The sequence below is a fragment of the Lingula anatina genome, chromosome 8 (genome assembly GCF_051362555.1).
Source record: "Lingula anatina isolate TDL-2025a chromosome 8, LinAna3.0, whole genome shotgun sequence".
NCBI classification, from domain to species: domain Eukaryota; kingdom Metazoa; phylum Brachiopoda; class Lingulata; order Lingulida; family Lingulidae; genus Lingula; species Lingula anatina.
The window spans coordinates 8,101,498-8,120,975 of NC_141774.1; the positions used below are offsets into that span (position 1 = coordinate 8,101,498).

The 19,478-nt window shown below is 38.0% G+C and overlaps 1 protein-coding gene across 1 annotated transcript; it reads left to right on the forward strand.

Annotated features, from left to right (window-relative positions):
• The first annotated feature begins 10,949 nt into the window (after window positions 1–10,949).
• Window positions 10,950–17,504, forward strand: LOC106182110 (equilibrative nucleobase transporter 1). The gene is made up of 9 exons (XM_013566763.2): window positions 10,950–11,338; window positions 11,567–11,613; window positions 11,921–12,090; window positions 12,364–12,607; window positions 13,377–13,733; window positions 15,143–15,250; window positions 15,403–15,571; window positions 16,102–16,225; window positions 16,571–17,504. The coding sequence occupies exons 1-9, from the start codon at window positions 10,986–10,988 to the stop codon at window positions 16,673–16,675; spliced, it is 1,677 nt and encodes a 558-aa protein (XP_013422217.2). The 5' UTR covers window positions 10,950–10,985; the 3' UTR covers window positions 16,676–17,504.
• The last annotated feature ends 1,974 nt before the right edge of the window (window positions 17,505–19,478 follow it).

The window sequence follows — 19,478 nt, forward strand, 5'->3', positions numbered from 1 at the left end:
TGGTAAACAATGCGCTATATTGACAGTAGGCATGGTTTTGCATATGATTCACAGATAGATACCATTATATTTCCAGATGCAAGGCAATGTTTTGTGGTTCCATTTTTCCTGACAGTTTTGCCGGGGGTAATTGTATCCGTAGCTTGTATCACCCCCATCATTGAAATGCAAGCTGTGGCCATTTTGTTTTATTCCTTATTGAAAACCGGAAGTTTCGCTGTACATTTGGCATTCGTAGTTTCTGCGTAAGTGCACTGTGTAGTGCCATCTATGCATTTACTTGTTCTAGCTTCCTTGCTTTAATGGTGTCGAAGGATGTTTACAAAAATACGTGTTAAGTTGCCTTTAATGAATATGTAATAACAATAGTGTACTAATGAGATGACGGCACTTTTATAACGTTTTAAGCCAGAAGCAGCATAAGGAACATTTTTTCACTACTTTACATATTTTGCCTCTCGTCCCCAGTGCAAGAGCGATGACCAAGCATTAATATCCCATCGTACTACTATAGTATCTGTCATCCACGTAGCTATTGGTTAAGGGTGCTTACCTACATTTGTGTGCGTTAGACGCGAGAGCAAGAAACAATGCTCAATAACATATGTGTTATGTCTTCCTGGATTTTGTTAAGAATGATTTGGATGTGCCTCACAGACACATTTATCGCTGTATAAACCTGTATTATTAAATACTCAGGTTCCCAAAGGAACACTTTGGAAAGACCTACGGAATACAAGTCACTGCCAGTAGTTTGTTGACCTTTATTGAATTACCAATATTTTCCTGGTACAAAAACATCCTGGAAAGTAACCCACTCTGGGTATGTAAATAAAAGCCCATTTTGTGTGGTATTCTATTAACTACTTAGATTGGTTAACATATGGGAAGGATATAAAGTCTTAAGTATGTGACCGAATTCTTTAACTAAATTAGCCCATCATGTTAGACAATTGGCCGGCCATTTTTTTTTTTTTTATTTGTGTGAAAGTGGCACATGTAAAAAGATATAGTTGAAGTCATAAATGTGTGGTCGAATTGTTAAACTAATACAAGCATGTGAGACGGCTGGCCTGTTTTTTAGTTGTGTGGAAATGGTACATGTAGAATGGAAATATTTTTACACTTAGAAATACCTAGATGAACAGAAACTTGATGATGACTCGTTTCCATGATAGTAACCACTTTTTGTTTTGTTTTGTAGCTGGGAGTACTGTTTTTGGGAATATGTTTCACCGCCAGCTGTCTACCTTTCTACCTACTTTGGCACCGGTGTTGTTCCACAAGGTCTAACAGCTACACGATTTGAAATAATACCGTGGCAATGGGTCGGGCCACGAAATGACACAATCTAGCTACGTGTAATGGTACTGGATTAGACGGTGGCCGAGGTTTTACGAATGGATGTCCACCCCTTACCAATTAAAATATTTACACAAAGACGGTTGATTGAGAAATGTACTAGTACTACCAAGGTACAGCTGTATTTTCACGCTTGATGCTGAAATGAGATTTTAAAGAACAACTCTAGGCATGTAATTGAAGTGGTGTCTTTAAGTTGGCGTTGTAACGGTGTTCGCCGATACTCGGGTAAAGGACATATTTTAAGTATCATTTTTGCCATTTTACCCCAAAACATAATCATTACCGCATCAGTAAAATGACTTTTGTGTAAGTGCAAAAAAAATCAAGTCAATGAAAACTTACTATTATTATCAAATATATCTACCTTAGGTCAGTCGTGTTTATGTTTTTGTCAAACACTTTCTGTATATATACCTTAAAACACTTGTTGTTCCCGTAGTCATCCTGACTACATGGAAGGGAGATTGTGTTAACAGAAGCCAGAAAAAGTATTATTCCGGCACTCCAGCCTCCAGTACTTCATCTACAATTCATTAAATTCCTACAGCAATAAAAAAAACGTTTAGTCTCCCTTAAAATTAATCTCAAAATTCCCAAAGTTTCAGAATACCTAAATTATATATCCTCGGTTATCTCACTGCAGTCTGACCTGTGGACATTAAGGTTAATATCGCACCGTCCATGAACACCTTATCAGTTGACACAGGTATGTATTTCAGGTCAGTCCATTTTTCTGATTAGTATTTCCGCTGTAGACGGGCAAAATGGCAGACACCATGTGTTGGAAAGTATTCCGTGTCTTCTTCGGCATCCTCGAAGCTGCTGTCTACTCTGCCACGATAACCGGATGGCCAGCCTTCATGTACATATTCATAGAGGAAGGGTTTTATTATTCCCGCTGTGACTTCGATATTGTAGCCAATGCTAGTTATAACATGACGAGTTCTGGTTGTACTGGCCTTGGCAACTGCACGCAAGACACAACCGGAGAAGACCTTGTCCTTAAGTGCACCGAACAAGAAGAGATGCTGAACTTAGTTTACACTGTCTCTCTAATCGGTTTAGGAGCCCTTTTTATACTTGGTTATGTATATGATCATTGTGGTTCAGTCTGTTTGAGGATCATATCTATGTAAGTATATTTCCATCACACTGCGTAAGAACAATTTTAAGGTAACTGTAACTGTTGTAAAGACGACAAACATGAATTCATCTTTTTTTGCACATTTAAGTACAAATTAAGATATTAAAAACCATATAAAGATACACGCGATTCGCTCTTACTGACATTACCGCCCGATATCAGCATTATGAGCCTAAATATTACTTACGCTAATCATTAGAGAATTAAGCGTCTCCAGTGGATCAACGTTAAAAGTCTAATTTTGTGTTTTTGACGTGTCCTTTAAGATGCCTGTGTGCTGGTGGATTTTGCCTGATGGCGTTAGCAGAGAGAGGTACGGTGTGTAAATTGTTAAACTGATTGCATTCAGCAATAGTTCCAGAGTTGGATCGATCTACGTAGACCGATAGCTTCAATGGGAATTGGACCTTAGATGTAATATGTCAAGGTTTGACCAAATAGACGGTGTTATTAAAGGGTGATCGATACTTTTAACAGCACAAAATCGGTCTGTGATCAATGATGGAGATTGACATTGGTCCACACGAAATATTTTTAACAATATGTCCAAAAAGTCAAAAGGAAACTATCACAATATTGCAGACACAGTGTGGAATTAATAAATAGTCGCTTTACAGGAACAGAGTGGCTGTTATTCCCCGGGGCCATATTTAACCTGATGGGAGGGTTACAGTTGGCTTTAACTGACGTCCAGGTGGCAGTGCTATTTCCTAAGTTAAAGGCGACACTCATCTGTTTGGTGTCCGGTGCCACAGACGTTAGCGGTTTTGTCCCTATACTCTTAAAGGTAACGAACACGTTACACATGCAAACGAAAACACTTAATAGCTGTGCGCACCGTGCTGAGGATGTCTTTATGTTTGTAATTGTTCATATTACATATTCGAAAACTTGGGGAACATTTAAACAATGGCAATATGTCTTGATGTAGCAAGCTGATCTGAACAATCGTAGATCATTATCATGGGAAAACGTCTGTCAAAACTGAAGACACGTTTAGAAAATCCATTAAAATATAAACAGTCCATGGTATAATTGATATACCGTTGCTTTTGTGGATAGTTAATCAGTAGTATAGGATGAAACATAATACTTGCTCTTTTGGCTTACTGTATCTCTTAATTCTTTGTATATATACACACGATACTGTATACAATTTAATGTAGTTGTCATTAAATATCGTTAAACATTTCATTTATTTGCAATTGCAGATGGCGTACCAGGCTGGAGTGTCGTACAAGATGTGCATGTTCACCTTTGCCGGTATCATACTTCTTATGTCTTCTGTCAACACAATCACCCTTCCTCCTAGACAGGATGAAGACGGGAACAACATTGACATAGCCTGTTGTTTTAAGATACGCAAACGCAATAGATTTACTAAGGGAGTTTCTAAACATGACAAGGAAGGTTGTTTCACTGGCATTGACAAGGTTAATCAAAATGACGTGGACGAATCTGCTGTTAATGAACAACTTGGTGAGTATCAGTATTGGGAACCATTAGATAACGCAACGTCTTGTAACGGAAACAATCCTTATAATTTGAAATATTTTATTACTATAATTTTCACACCTTAAATTTAGCTTTTTAGGTAAATTATTGAATTGATTGATTGAATTTTATCAACTTTTGCTTTTCGTTTGTCCTTATCACCTAATCTGATATATATCTCTCTCGATTTAATTGATAATTTTCATTTCAAAACCCCAAGAATTACAGGGTTATTTTTTCATAAATTAAAATTAAATTAATGGATTGCTTAGAATAATACAATTTACCACTGTTGCTTATATAATTAAACCAATAAAACTACATTAGCAGTCACCAAAAACGTATTTTGTATTTTGAGTCAATTCGCCATTCCCATTGGTGTCCTGGAAAGAATGATAGCTGAATTATATTTAATTAACTTCATGGACGGTAAATAGCTAAGTAGCTCGATAAAATGTTAGAACGTGTGTAAATTTGTGATTCAGCCCATTGCCAGAAGCAAATACATTAACAAATATATGTTGTAAAGTATAATATTTAGATAATATGCCTGGGGTGAGGCCTACGCCTGTAATACTACGTACATCTTAACAACAATTTGAATTTAGAACGTTTAGACACTGATTTACATTGGAATTGTCTTTCTGGTTTTTTTCAGTCAAAGCAAACGAGGAGGCAAGTGTGGAGCCTGATGACATAAATTGCCACAATGCGTTGAATATGAACACTACTTACCAACATTATATCAATGCCAATCGCAAGGAAACGTGTTTTGACGGAAGTGCCCCGATGATCCACGGAATGGGAAACCCTGACGGTAAAAAAGATGACGAAAGCACTAACATCGGTGTATTACATGGCACACTACTGATTCTAAAAAGTACCACATTTTGGGTGCTGATGCTATGGCTTATATGCCAGGACACCGTCATTATCACATACGACGGTTGCTTTTATGCGATCATCAGTTACTACGGAAACAATGTCAAAAACACAGGTAATATATTTGCATGTATATTAATTATACAAGTTTGCAAAGCATGTTGTAGTAAATACCTTTCTTGTTTTCAATGTTGCGTTGTCTGAGTAAATACCAGCTGTTTAATATCCCTATTTTAAATGCTTCTTATAACTTTGATAGGAGAATTCTAAAAATGACCTATTAGAGGCCTGAGTTTTATAGAGAAGTCAGGAGGAAAAGTCCAACCGTTCATAAAGGTTCTAGTTCTATAAACTATTTATGTTACCGTTACTATAGCGTATCATAACCCAGTGAAGGTGGTGCACATCGTGCGTCTTTGAGGGTATTCGGACTCACAGGTCCGCGGATCAAATACCGCCGACCAAAATTAAAGTAGAGTCGAGTAATCCGCTGATGGTCTCCTAGCCTGCACACTTGTCATTAAACGGATTAAATCACGGCTCCGGTGTTTAATTGCTCATGCAAGGACGGCGCGTGTGGAGGCGGATTACACGCACTGCTCTCCTTTAACTTTGATACGCTGTGCTGTGTTTCCTGACTGTCCTTCCATGACGCGTTAAGGCATTTCACTTTTGACTACCTTTTTAAATACAATGATCAAAGTTATTCTTTTCGTGAGTAAACTATACCAAAGGTATCATAGAGGATTTTTCAGCTAAGAGGCTTTATTTCTAGTGAGGGTAACTTTACATGTATGGATACTGATATCAAACTTGCAACGTCCTACTTGCGCTTTTCCTTCAAGTGACTTCCCTGTAATCCTCATTATGGTAAAATGTTTATGTAAATCTATTGATTTCTAACCCATGATGATTTAACAAATATTTTTAATCACATGGCTGACTAGGCTGTAGGATACTTAAAAGTAAAAACGTTTCTGTAATAATAATTTATCATTACCAACTCTCAACAAGGGACCTACTTCAACATATTACACCAAATTCTAATTACATTACAGTAAGTACGTATACGGACGTGTATTCCTGGTTCCAAGTGAGTTCTCTGTTCTGGGCATTGTTGACTGGTTTGATGCTGGATAAGCTTGTTGCCAAGACAACAAAAGACGGTAATTAAAAAAAAATGATGGTATTAACTGGTCGAGGGTTTAATCTGTGTCAAAATTATGTTTGTCCTTTTGATTTAATACACTTCGCTTTTCGTAGCCTTTGCTAAGTATTGAAACATATGATTCAAATTCAAATATCATATTTGTATTTCAGACAAAACGCACTGCTTTGTGGTTCCATTTTTCTTGACTGTGACGGCAGGCATCGTTGTATCCATAGCTTGTGTCATCCCCATTATCGAAATGCAGTTTGTGGCCATTTTATTTCAGTGCATATTCAAATCCGGAACTTTCGCCGTGCATTTAGCTTTTCTGGAGGCTGCGTAAGTAAATTTGGCGATACATTCTTAGTACTTGTTTGTACAATATTCTTTTTTTGCTTAAAAATATTGATACACACTTTTAATGATATTAAAAAAAATTGCTTAGTTTGTGACCAAATCTGAATTTTTTATATCTGTTTCATCATTTATTTGAGGCTACTAATAATTCAAGGTAATTTGTGGGAATACATGTACAACATCCCAAGCAAATCAAACAAAATTTCCCATGGCATTCTAATCCTCGTGTCATCCAGGAGAAGCAAGATATTTTTTCACTGCTACTATATCCATACACTATAATAATAATAATAATAATAATAATAATAATAATAATAATAGTCATTTATTGTCTAAAATTCATATAAAATGTTCAGTAGACTTAACATAGGTAAAATGAACAGAAAAAATTAATAAGGCCACACTTTTTAAATTTTATGGATGACATCCTGCGCGCGCACCGATTTTCGTCCGTTCTCCAAAAAAAAAAAAAAAAAAAAAAAAATCACCCCCCCCCTCCCCATCGAAGTCGGTTGTTGCAAACGTCGTTATTGAATTTGCCGGAAAATGTGCTTTCTGCGCATGCGTATTACTGCCACGTGGAAATGTGGCCGCTTTGCCATCAAATTCATCTCTAGGATTACTTTCAAATTACAGGACAATTAATTATATAAAGTCATAAAGAGAACGGGGCCGTCGTTTTGGATTGTTATGCCATTGATATTGGGCCACTTTTTTACAATTATGCGAAAGGCTGGCAGCAGCCAGCAACTATCGCTCGGAAAATTTCAGTGATATTCTGTCCAAAGCAACAAATACCAGGTTTTTTGTAGCGAAAAAAAAGGGTCGACAGGGCGTCGAGGTATTTGGTGGGCTGTAGGTCGGTCAGGCCACCCGACAGTTTGGCTGCTTCATGTGAGTCGAAGTAGCCCAAATGGCATCGACCGAAATGACCTTTTATAGAATTGGTAGTATTAAGCATATCTTTGCATCATTTTTTAACATTTCTGTGTAGTGTTCATAATGCTTTAATATTCTGAGAGTACAAATAAAGACATGCTGTTTGTTTGATATTTGTTTTATTGATTGTTATACCAACAAAATGCATGAAATAACCTTAAATAGATTGGGTAATATGCAGCATGTCTATCAGGCCCGTAGCCAGCAATTCCAAAAGGGAAGGGGTTCTTTTTTTGAAAAAGTAGACCATTTTCCATACAAACTTAATGTATCTAGATCAAATTTTACCCAGAGTGGACCTTTTCCCAGCAAAAGGGGTGGTTCTTTCTAACCCCCTGGCTACGGGCCCATATATTCATGACTTTTTTTTTACCTTTCTACGAAGTATTTACAATGCTTTAATATTCTGAGAGCATGGATAAAGACATATTGTTAGTTTGATACGTGTTTCTGTGGTAAATTTGAGTTTCCAGCTGTGTACTGACAGCATTCCTTTACTTAAGCAGCATTTTTTTTTTTGGACTGTTTTTTTTTTTCGCCCTCTCGCACCGATTTCGGGGTCCCCAGAGGATGTCATCCATAAAAATAAAAAAGTGTGGCCTAAAGTCAATAAATAAATAGGCAGCTAAAATATTAAGATATTGAAATAGTAAAATATATATAAATATATAGACAGTTAAAATTTTAAGATATAAAATAGATAGTACAATATAATGATAACAGTCAGTTAAATCAGGTATCAACCTTATTGAAAATGAAAGTTTTTTTTATTTTTTTTTTAAATTGTCCTAGAGTCTATAGTTTTAGAAATATATTGAAAGAATAGAGTCGTTGATTGGTCTTGCTTGAACTTTATTCAAGGCAGGTACATTTAGATTATTGTCTTTCTAGTTGCATAAGAAGTGGCGGTTTGTTTCAAAAAATGTCGAGACAGGGTTTGTCTTTCTGAGTGCCATCGATCATTCATATTACAGGTTTCCAAAAGAACACTTTGGAAAGGCATTGGGAATACAAGTCACCGTCAGTAGTTTGCTGACCTTCATTGAATTACCAATATTTTCCTGGTACAAGTACAGCTTGGGCAGTGACCCAATCTGGGTATGTTTAAGAAACATTGTTGTTTATCGGTACATTATTCATGGCACCATGTATTCAGATATGGTGAAATAAGAAGATAATAGATTAGTTCCAAAGTATGTGGCCGAAGATTTTCACTAAATTATCCAATTAAGCTCGACCATAGGCTGATTTAAGTTTCGTGAAATAAATTGGCTTAAGTGAACACAGCATATAACGGGAAATCCATAGTTAAACCAGAGTAATTTGACCAACTAACGGTTGCAAAAATTTCATTGTTACTTTCCGTGATATGGCATTTGATGGACCGCCTAGTTTTACAGTAATATTCACGGCACATGTACACTGATGACACATTTCTTTTGCAGTTGGGAGTACTATTTCTGGGAATATGCTGCACGGCCAGCTGTCTGCCAATATACCTACTTTGGCTTCGATTTCGCCCCACGAGGTCTAACAGCTCTGCGATTTAGAATATCGGCGTTGAAAAACAGCTGCCAAAATGGCGGATCCGGAGTAGAACATGTGGTGGCACTGGGGTGGACGAATGATCCAGAGCCACAATAGGATATCCACTGTTCAATGAAGCATTCGCGCACGCACACACACACACACACACACACACACACACGCAAAAGATACCATACTGATGTCTGGGCTTGAACCCCAAATACTCCCATTTACTCAACTTAGTCTAGTATTTGACGGCCCATTGAAATAAGAATCTGATCCACTTTGAATTGAGCAGGTGAGCTTAGTCTTTGATTTTTACCCACTTTGGTCATGCTGACTCTAAACCGTTTGAATCTTGGTGGTACGTTTAATTCACGAAACCCCATTCTAACACGAACCCTCCGCTTTTTCTTTAGAATCACATTAAGTACATTCAGATATGTACACAAACTTGGAAATGATAAGTAAGGAAAGCATGGTTCACTTGCCTGCATTTTCATACATGTACACTGCAGGTCGAGATATACCACACATTGTAGAAACCAGTATAAGGAGTTGGTGTTTGATTATGAAGGATCGTTCCACCAAGAAAAATGATGAGGATTAGCCTGACTTAGTGGGCAAAAATCTAAGAACCCATTCCCATAGATTTTAGATCGAACTATCCCTGTGGGAAATCTCAATAGATTACTGTCAGCTTAGCCGGCTTAAGCTTCTGTCCCGCCTACTAAAAGCTGTAAGGCGGTAATTAACTATTATGCGCGCTCGGCTGACTGCAATTTAGCGTGAACTCCCAGGGAGTTAGGTCGATCTAAATCTAAATCTCTGGATCGATCTAAATCTCTGGGAATGCACCCTAAGGCGAGGCTTACCTGTAAAGAGGAATAGAAAGCGTACTCTCTATCATGGAGTCTTTCTGTCACGTTACACCGAAGCCTGAACCACTGTACATTTTGTGGTATGTGCTCACTGTCCCTTTTCATCTCCCACTCTCTTTTTTTCTCTCAGCGCGTGTGTGTGCGTGTGATTGGGTGTGCGCGTGTGTGTCTGCGTGTGTGTGTGTGAGAGAGAGAGAGGGCTGTCCCCATTCATTTTGAATAAGCTATATGCATCTCCTGCTATAGGATTATTGTATGATACAAACAATATCATAGTTCTGCCAAAGGCAACCATTAATCCTGCATAAATTTTGTTTACGGTTGTTAAATTGTGGACGTACACTTAGAGCAGTAGCAACGTGATCTTTATGTCATGAATGTAAACATAAGCATGCTCCGTATCATATAATTAAAGGTAATCACGTTTATTGTGTCATCCCTGATTGCAGTAGCCTATACATGGCCAATTTTATTATAAGGGTTAGTTTAGGAAGTACACATCCATAGTTGCCCAGATTGACCCACTCTTTGGCAATTAAGATGTTTACACAAAGACGGTTGATTGAGAAATGTACTACCATGGTACAGCTATGTATTCACGGTTGAGGCTGAAATGAGACTTTAAAGAACAACCAGGCACGGAATTAAAGCTGTGTCTTTAAAGTGGCGTTACAACTGTGTTTGAGGTAATGGATATATTAAACCTAAAACACAATCGTTACCACATCAGAGAAAATAACTCCTGTGTTGATGCAAAGAAACCAAGTCAACGAAAACTGATCTTTATTACCAAATACATGAACGTTAAATTTCCACAAACATGGCTGTAGGGAATATATAATATAATTGATTTTCCCTGCTCTTCCAATCAACCCTATTTACCGATCTGTATCAAGATACTGAAAAATCACTGAAATAAAGAGCCTGGTTCACTTTGATTTGCACAAGTGAGCCTACCGGTAGTCTTACACGTTAGCCTACATATGTCATGCTAACCATATAGTGTATGAATGGCGGGTCACGGTGCAATTTGTTAAACTTACTGTGTCTCTCTTCATCTATGAGCGAGAGAGCGAAGGGGGAAATGTTGCTGACATTAAAAAATATATGTATGACCTCGCGGCACTGTGTATTTTAAGATTATACGCAATATCGTAGCGTCCTAAAACACTTTATCAGTTGACACACGTGTGTATTTCAGGTCAGTCAATGTAACCGATTGGTATTTCCGCTGTAGACGTGCAACATGGCAGACAGTACTTGCTGGAAACTATTCTGTGTCGTCATGGGCCTTTTAGATGCTGCTGTCTACTCTGTCACGTTATCAGGTTGGCCAGCGTTCATGTACATATTTATAGAGGAACGGTTTTATTATTCCCGTTGCGACATCGATACTGTAGGCAATTCTAGTGCTGATTGTACTGGTCTTGGTAACTGCACGCAAGAAACAGACGGAGAGACCCTCGTTCAAAAGTGCACTGAGCAGGAAGAGATTTTAAATCTAGTTTTCACTGTCGCTTTCGTCGGTTTAGGTTCCCTTTTTATACTTGGTTATGTCTATGATCATTGCGGTACAGTCTGTTTGAGGATCATATCTATGTAAGTATATTTCCATCACACTACGTAAGAACAATTTTAACGTACCTTTATCTGTTGTATGAATTAAGATATAAGTAGAGCATAGACAGTGCACGCAATTTGCTCGTATTGACACTACCCTAAAATACCGCTTGATATCAGCATCAAGAGCCCAAAAATTACTATGGGAAGCATTACAGTAGATAAACGGCAAATGTCTAATTTTGTGTCTTTGACATTTTCTTAAAGATGCCTTTGTGTCGGTGGGTGTTTCTTGATGGCATTGGTTAAGAGAGGTATGGCCTTAATTCTTTTTAATTGATTGTATTCAGCGTTAGTCCCTGCGGAGTTGGATCGATCTATGTAGACAGATCGCTTCGATGAAAATGGGGCCTTAGATGTGATATATTAAGATTTAACCAAATAGACTGTGTCATTAAGGGGCGAACGATTTTAACAGAAACAATCAACCTGTGCTCATGCAATAATGGATATTGGCATTGGTCCACATTACACATTTTAACAATATGTCCAGAAATCAAAACGAAACTATCAAAATATTGCAGAAAAATTGGTAAATAATACATAGTCTTTTGTTGACAGGAACAGAATGGCTGTTATTTCCTGGTGCTGTATTCCACCTAATGGGAGGGTTACAGTTGTCAATAACCGACGTCCAGGTTGCGGTATTATTTCCGAAGCTTAAAGCGACACTCACCTGTTTGGCATCCGGTGCCAGAGACGTTAGCGGTTTTGTCCCTATTCTTTTGAAGGTAATAACTTAAGCGAACTCTCACACGCTATCATACCTGTATAGTTACATTTATATGTATGTCTGTATATCTGTAATTGTCTAATATATATTCAGAAACCCGGTGGACATTTTGGCAAATACAATATGTCATCATGTAACAAGCGAAAAAAAAACGAAGAGACGTTCATGTCATATAGAATTTGATCTTTTGGCTGTCTGGCCTCTGTTAATTTGTGTGTACACGTTAATTGTGTTGTTTTTAAAATATAATTTGACATTTTATTAATTGTAGATGGCGTACCAGGCCGGAGTGTCGTACAAGACGTGCATGTTCAGCTTTGCCGGTATCATACTTCTTATGTCTTCTGTCAACACAATCACCCTTCCTCCTAGACAGGATGACGACGGGAATAACATTGATGTAGACTGCTGTTTAAAGATGAATAAACGCAGCAGAATAACTAAGGAAGCTTCTACTGGTATTAACAAGTTTGATCAGAATGACGTGAATGAATCTACTGTTAATGAGCCGTTTGGTGAGCATCCAGTTAGGGAACCATTTTTATTAAACAAAACGAGTGATAACGTAAAACAGTACTGGCAATTTAAAAATATTTTCTTGCCTAATGTTTCAAGTCAAGTAATAACTAATCTTTTTTAATATACAATGCTAGAGTTTACATAACAGACACCTTTATGAAGATATAGCACATCTTTCTCTATTTGAGGTAAATTATTGAAACTGTTGATTTAATGTTATCAACTGCATAATATTTGTTTTTCTTTTGCGCTCGTCATTTAATCTAACATCTCTCCCTCGACTCAGTGGATATATCATATACATACTTATTTCGCACAAAGCATCAAGAATGGTAGATTTCTTGAATTAAAATCAAATTAATTCAATTGTTTAGGATAATAAACATTACATCTCTCCAAACAATTACACAAGTGAAAAAAATACATAAGCAGTCATCAAAAAATGTAGTTTTTTGGACAGTTCACCATTTTCATTGGGGTTCTTGTTGGATAAATGACAATTTGATTAGGTTTGATTAAGTTCATGGAAGATAAATGGCCAGGTAGCTCGATGAAATGCTAGTCTATATGCTATAAATGTTTAATAACAACTTGTGTGTATTTGTGATTCAATTTATTGTCGGTAACAAATATAGTAACAAATATATGCTGTAAAGTATGATACTCAGATAATATTTGTCTGGGGTGTGGCCTACTCCTTTAATAAAACTCTGTTTTAATTTAGAACATTTGAACACTGACTTTCCTTTGACATTGTCTTTCCAGTTCCAACAGGTAACGTCAAAGCAAATAAGGAGACAACCAGCGGGGAAGCCGGTGAAATACATTACCAGGAAGCTTTGGATATGCACACTTCTTACCAACATTTTACCAATGTCAGCCGCAAGGAAACGTGTTTTGACGGAAGTGTCCCGTTGATTCACGGAATGGAAAACCCTGACAGTAAAGAAAATGACGAAAGCACTAACATCGGTTTATTACATGGCACGCTTCTGATTCTGAAGAGACCCATATTTTGGATGCTGTTGCTGTGGCTTACATGCCAGGGCACCGTCATTATCACATACGATGGTTGTTTTTATGCGATCATCAGTTACTATGGAAACAATGCCAAAAGCACAAGTAATGCATTAACATTGTTATAAACAATACTGGTTTAGCAAAAATGTTCATTAGCTTGGTTGTTGGATCATAAACATGAAAATTCTCAGACGCAAGCCTAAAATTTTTCCGTGCCGTTAGCTTACGGCCAACCTGGTCGAAGGCCTTCATCAGACTGACGTGAGTAGTTGTTCACACTCACTGACCGCTAGACTGTAATTCCTTTTACATTGGTGAGACAGGTACACGGTTGAAGACCTGGGCTCCGTATCTCGAAAGCATCGCGTATTGCGAATCGCTGTATCAAATAGAGACTACAATGTATTATATGGAACGAGTATGGGCGAGTTATGGAATCGAGACGCTTGCGCACGTGCGCAACATAGCGAACCTTTCGAGATACGGGGCCCAGGGTGAGTGAACACAGGAAATCAGTGACTGTAGGCAATACCAGCTCTGCCATTTCTGAACATGTAATAGACACCGACCACAGTATCGATTGGAATTCAACTAAGGTACCTGATTCTGAATCATCCGACATCCCGCGAAAAATACGAGAGGCTATCAACATCAGCCGACACCAGCCACCCATGAATAGGGAGGTTGATCTACCTGACATTTATAAGAGGGTCCTGGCCGCTATACCACCTAGCGGTCAGTGAGTGTGAACAACTACTCACGTAAGTTTGATGAAGGCCTTCGACCAGGTTGGCCGTAAGCTAACGGTACGGAAAATTTTAGGCAGGGGTAATCCTAGAGAGGGGTGAGAAACGTCCATTGTTCTCGTCATTGAGGCTGGCCAAATTCAGGGTATGTACGCACAGACAGAAAACCATGTATTGTGGGAACGTTACAAATGAAGCCACTGGTAGTACCAGTAGATATCAGTGTGTAGTCTTGAATAAGCACCTCGTTGATGAGTGAACAGTTGTCAAAAACAAAAGACCCAGGTATGGTAGTTCGACTACTGTTCATGCATGCCGCAAAGACCAAGCCTAATTGCCCCTCAAGGTCACAAACCAATATCCGGTACTTTCGGTTAGGCTCGTCATAATCATTTTAGTAGCGCGTTTCCACCCCCTGTTTTAGGCTTGTGTCTGAGACATTTCATGTTTAATATGGGTTTACTCAGCATGTTGTCGTAACACCTTTCTTGTTTTTTATCAGTATATCTATCGTAGTAAAATATACAACTCAATGCAGTTTGGCTGAATTATACCAGTTGTTTAAAATACTTGTTATTACTATGATAGGATAATTCTGAAATTGAACTTTTGGAGGTGTGAGTTACATAAGGAAGTGGGAATGAAAAGTCGAATCATTCATTAAGGTTCCAACTGTTGAGCTCCTGTTAACAAAAGCCTTATCATAACGCAGAGAATAGTAATTATTACTGAAATATATTCCACCTAATCCTAATTACGTTACAGTAAGTACGTATACAGACGTGTACTCCTGGCTCCAAGTGGTATCTCTGTTCTGGGCCTTGCTTACTGGTCTGATGCTTGATAAACTATTAACCAGGGCGACCCAAAACGGTAATTCACAAAAGAGTGATATTAACTGGTCTACGGGTTAATCGGTGTTCAGATTATATTTGTCTTTTTAATTTAATACCCTGTCCTTTCTGTAACATTTAATATGTGTTAAAGCATTTAAATTATATACGAATGTCGTATTTGTCTTTCAGACAAAGAGCACTGCTTCGTGGTTCCATTCTTCTTGACTGTTTTGGCAGGCGTCATCGTATCCATAGCGTGTATCATCCCCATTATCGAGATGCAGCTTGTGGCCGTTGTCTTTCATTCTGTGTTGAAAACCGGTACTTTCGCCGTGCATTTTGCATTCGTGGTATCTGCGTAAGTAAATTTGACAATGCATTCTAAGCACTTGCTCTTCCCTTTTTATTATTTTTGCTTAAAATACCGTCTTTTGTGTTCAAGATATTAAAAAAATTGCTTAGTTTGTAATCAGATGTGAAGGCTTAATACTGTTTTATCGCACATATATATGTAAGGCTAGGAATAATTCGAGGCAATTTGTGATATTGTGTTGGAAAAATCTTGTAAATAGATTATACAAGGCATTCTTGCAACGTCCTAGGCCTCACCCACTAGCTACACAAACAATATACTTTTTTCAGCAAATGTGCTTTCTATGTAATCCTAAATCATCAATCTGATTCAAGTTTCTCGCTCATTTTCCATTGATATATTGGTGTTACTTGCTCAGTAATAAGGGCAGGTATGCATGTTTGTGTATGTTTTACTAGTTCCACTGCAAGTGACAGTCTGTGTCCAAAAGAAAATTTTCCAGACATGGCAATTTTTTTCTGGTCAACATATGGATCACTGTGAATACACCTGAGATCAAAACATTCAAATTACAGTTTTCCAAAGGAACATTTTGGAAAAGCATTTGGAATTCAAGTTACCGTCAGTGGTTTGCTGACCTTTATTGAATTGCCAATATTTTCCTGGTACAAGCACAGCTTGGAAAGTGACCCACTTTGGGTATGTAAAGCAACTTCCTATACAGAGAGGGTACAGAAAATAACAGATTATGTCTTAAGTGTGTGTCTTAATTGTTTTACTAGAATACTCAGTGATGCTGGACAATAAGATGTTATTTAGTTGCGTGAAAGAGGTAAAGTGTCGAAATAATGCATTTGTGGAGAATGAATGCAGTATATAATAACGATCAATCCACTGTTAAACTAAATTACCTTGACCAGCTTGCAGTTGCTTAAATTCAAGTTTTGAGGACTATATCATTAAGAAGATTTCTATTCAGAGAAAATCCAGTTGGAGACCAAGAATTTTAGTAATATATGATGATGACACATTTTTGTCTTCTAGTTGGGAGTACTGTTTCTGGGAATATGCTTCACGGCCAGCTGTTTGCCTTTCTACCTTCTTTGGCGTAAGCGTCGATACACTAGATCTAGCAACTACACGCTTTAAAACAAAGTTTTGATAATGAAGGTCAACATGCAGGATCAGTACATGTAGTGACACAGGACTGGACGATTGATCCAATAGGATACTTAGACCACATACCCATACCTAGATCGATCTGGCAAGATCGACCGATCTCCGAGGTGATTCTCGCTCAGCGTAAACGGTTTAGATGTAAGGCACGCCTACTGAAGCTGTTAAACGATAGTTAAGTACCCCCGAACAGCTTCAATAGACGTGCCAGACATCAGAGCCGCTTACGCTGAGTGCAATCTAGAGAGAAACCCCTCATAGATGGGTCGATCCTGCTAGATCGATCTATATGTATGGAAATGGAGTCTTACTGTTCAAGAAGGCAAAATGATTGACTTTGATTTGCAAAAGTGACCATTGTCCTAGATTTTGACCCCCCTTATGTCATGCTAACCCTTAACTGTATGAAATAAACGAAAGGCGAAACCAATCTACGAATCCTCAATTTTCGACAAACCAGCATGAAACACCTTGATGACACCAAACTATGTACATTTCTCATGTTCACGTATGTCTCAAAATGATAAGTAATGGACGCTCGGTTCACTTGCTATCATCACAAATGTACACTGTGCACGTAGGTTAATAGAAGTAGCACATACTGTACATACCAGTATTCAAAGTTAGTTTTATATAATTAAAGACCGTTTCCGCCAAGGAAAATGTACCACTACATTAAATGCGCCCAATTGCAAAAATATGATATTAATTATAATATATTTTAGATATTGTTTCTGAATACTAGGAAAATACACAGAATGTTTATGATCCAAAGTTCGAAATAAATTGTGAGTGCCGGAGCCTGAACCACTATAGAGTTTAATTGTTATACGTTCTCTCTCTCTCTCTCGCTCTCTGTGGTGAGTGTGTGGGTGAGTGAGATAGAATATGCTAATGTTGCACTGTTTTATTTTATTTTATTTTATTTTATTTTATTTTATTTATTTTGTTATACAGTGTATAAAGCACAACTGGAAAATCGCTTAAATAGATATCCATCTACGCTGGGCAGTGTGAAAGTACGTGGCATGACCCCACGGCACTCCGATGTTAAAGGTGACACTGTATATACAAGATAACACTAAGGGTGCTTCATTCACTTTATCAGTAAGGGTTACGGGTATACTGATGAGCAATTCCGCTGGACTTGCGACATGGCGGCCACCACATGTTGGAAGCTATTTTGCGTCGCCCTGGGTGTCTTAGAAGCCGCTGTTTTTGCTGTCACTTTGTTTGGATGGCCAGCATTCGTCTATATATTCATAGAAGAGAGGTTTTACGATTCCCGTTGTTATCCCAATGCTGTTACCAATGTCAGTGATAACATGATACGTTCTCATTGTGACGCCCTTGGTAACTTTACGATAGAAACAACCAGAGAGGACCGCGTTCATAAGTGTGCTGAGCAGGAAGAGATGCTCAACCTAGTATATACGGTTGCCTTAATCGGTTTAGGGGCTCTTTTTGTGCTTGGTTATTTATATGATCACTGCGGAACAGTCTGTTTGAGGATCATATCTATGTAAGTATAATTTGGTTACATAACAAAGGAGCAATATGTTTAACGTGACTGTTGTTAAGATGACAGGACGACAATGATTAATCCACCCTCTTTCATTTAAGCATTTAAATAAATATGGATCCTATAAGATTGGGTCCGTATGCATCACATTTTCTACCTTTTCCTTTTCGATGGAATACCGAGCTTCACTGAGGGCTCGTGCCTAAAATTGACTACGGCGGTCATATCAGGAAGGTATTTTTTCATGGATAAACATAATAGGTCTAATGCTTGCTAATTTTTGACGTTTTCTTTAAGATGTTTTTTGTAATTTGTTGACGTTTCCTTTAAGCTGCCTGTGTGCTGGCGGGTTTTTCCTCATTGCCTTAGATGAAAAAAGGTATGGAAATACCACACCACCTTTTGTAACCTTATACACATTTACGTTTACAGCAATCTGAATGTCAGAAAACAATGGTGATACATGAAACAAATAACGTGAAAATGCAGAATATATCCCCTTTGGTTTTAAATGGGCATAGGGAAAAGACTTCTTTTATTGTGGAGCCAGGAAGAAGAGGGGGGTGGGGCAATTGTCGGAACCTGAGTCTCAGATATCATCGTAGAAAATAATGCTGTTTGTTAAACTTGGTCCAATTTACTGGACATTTTTTATCCTTGCCCTCAACCTCTTCTTCTTAAGTTAACGTATGTATATGAATGTAAGGTGTCGCCCAGGATAAAATGTGAAGGGGACACCCTCCAGGCTTGCTATCCTCAATTCATTTTACTCAATAATTGCAAATAGGAATAAGGTACGTGTGACAGACACTTGCTGAAAATATAGTCAGTTAGAGTATACAGTTGAAAATATTAATCTTTAAAAAATAAAGTAATTCGATGTGGGGGCAACGATAACGTTAAAAACGAATTCCAAACCGTAATGAAATTAAGAAAGCTTTGCAGATCGAAATATCGGGAAAGTGATCGAGATACAATGAACACTGTCAATTTTGATAGGGACAGAATGGCTGTTATTCCCTGGAGCTGTATTCCACCTGATGGGAGGTTTCCAGTTGGCTTTAACTGACGTCCAGGTGGCCGTATTGTTTCCTAAGCTTATAATATAAGGCGACACTTACCTGCTTGATTTCCGGTGCCATAGACGTTAGCGGTTTCGTCCCTATTCTGCTGAAGGTAATCAATATTTCCCTGACGCATGGTAGGTACCCACACAAACAGACACATCGTTATAAAAGAGTTCGTATGTGCTTT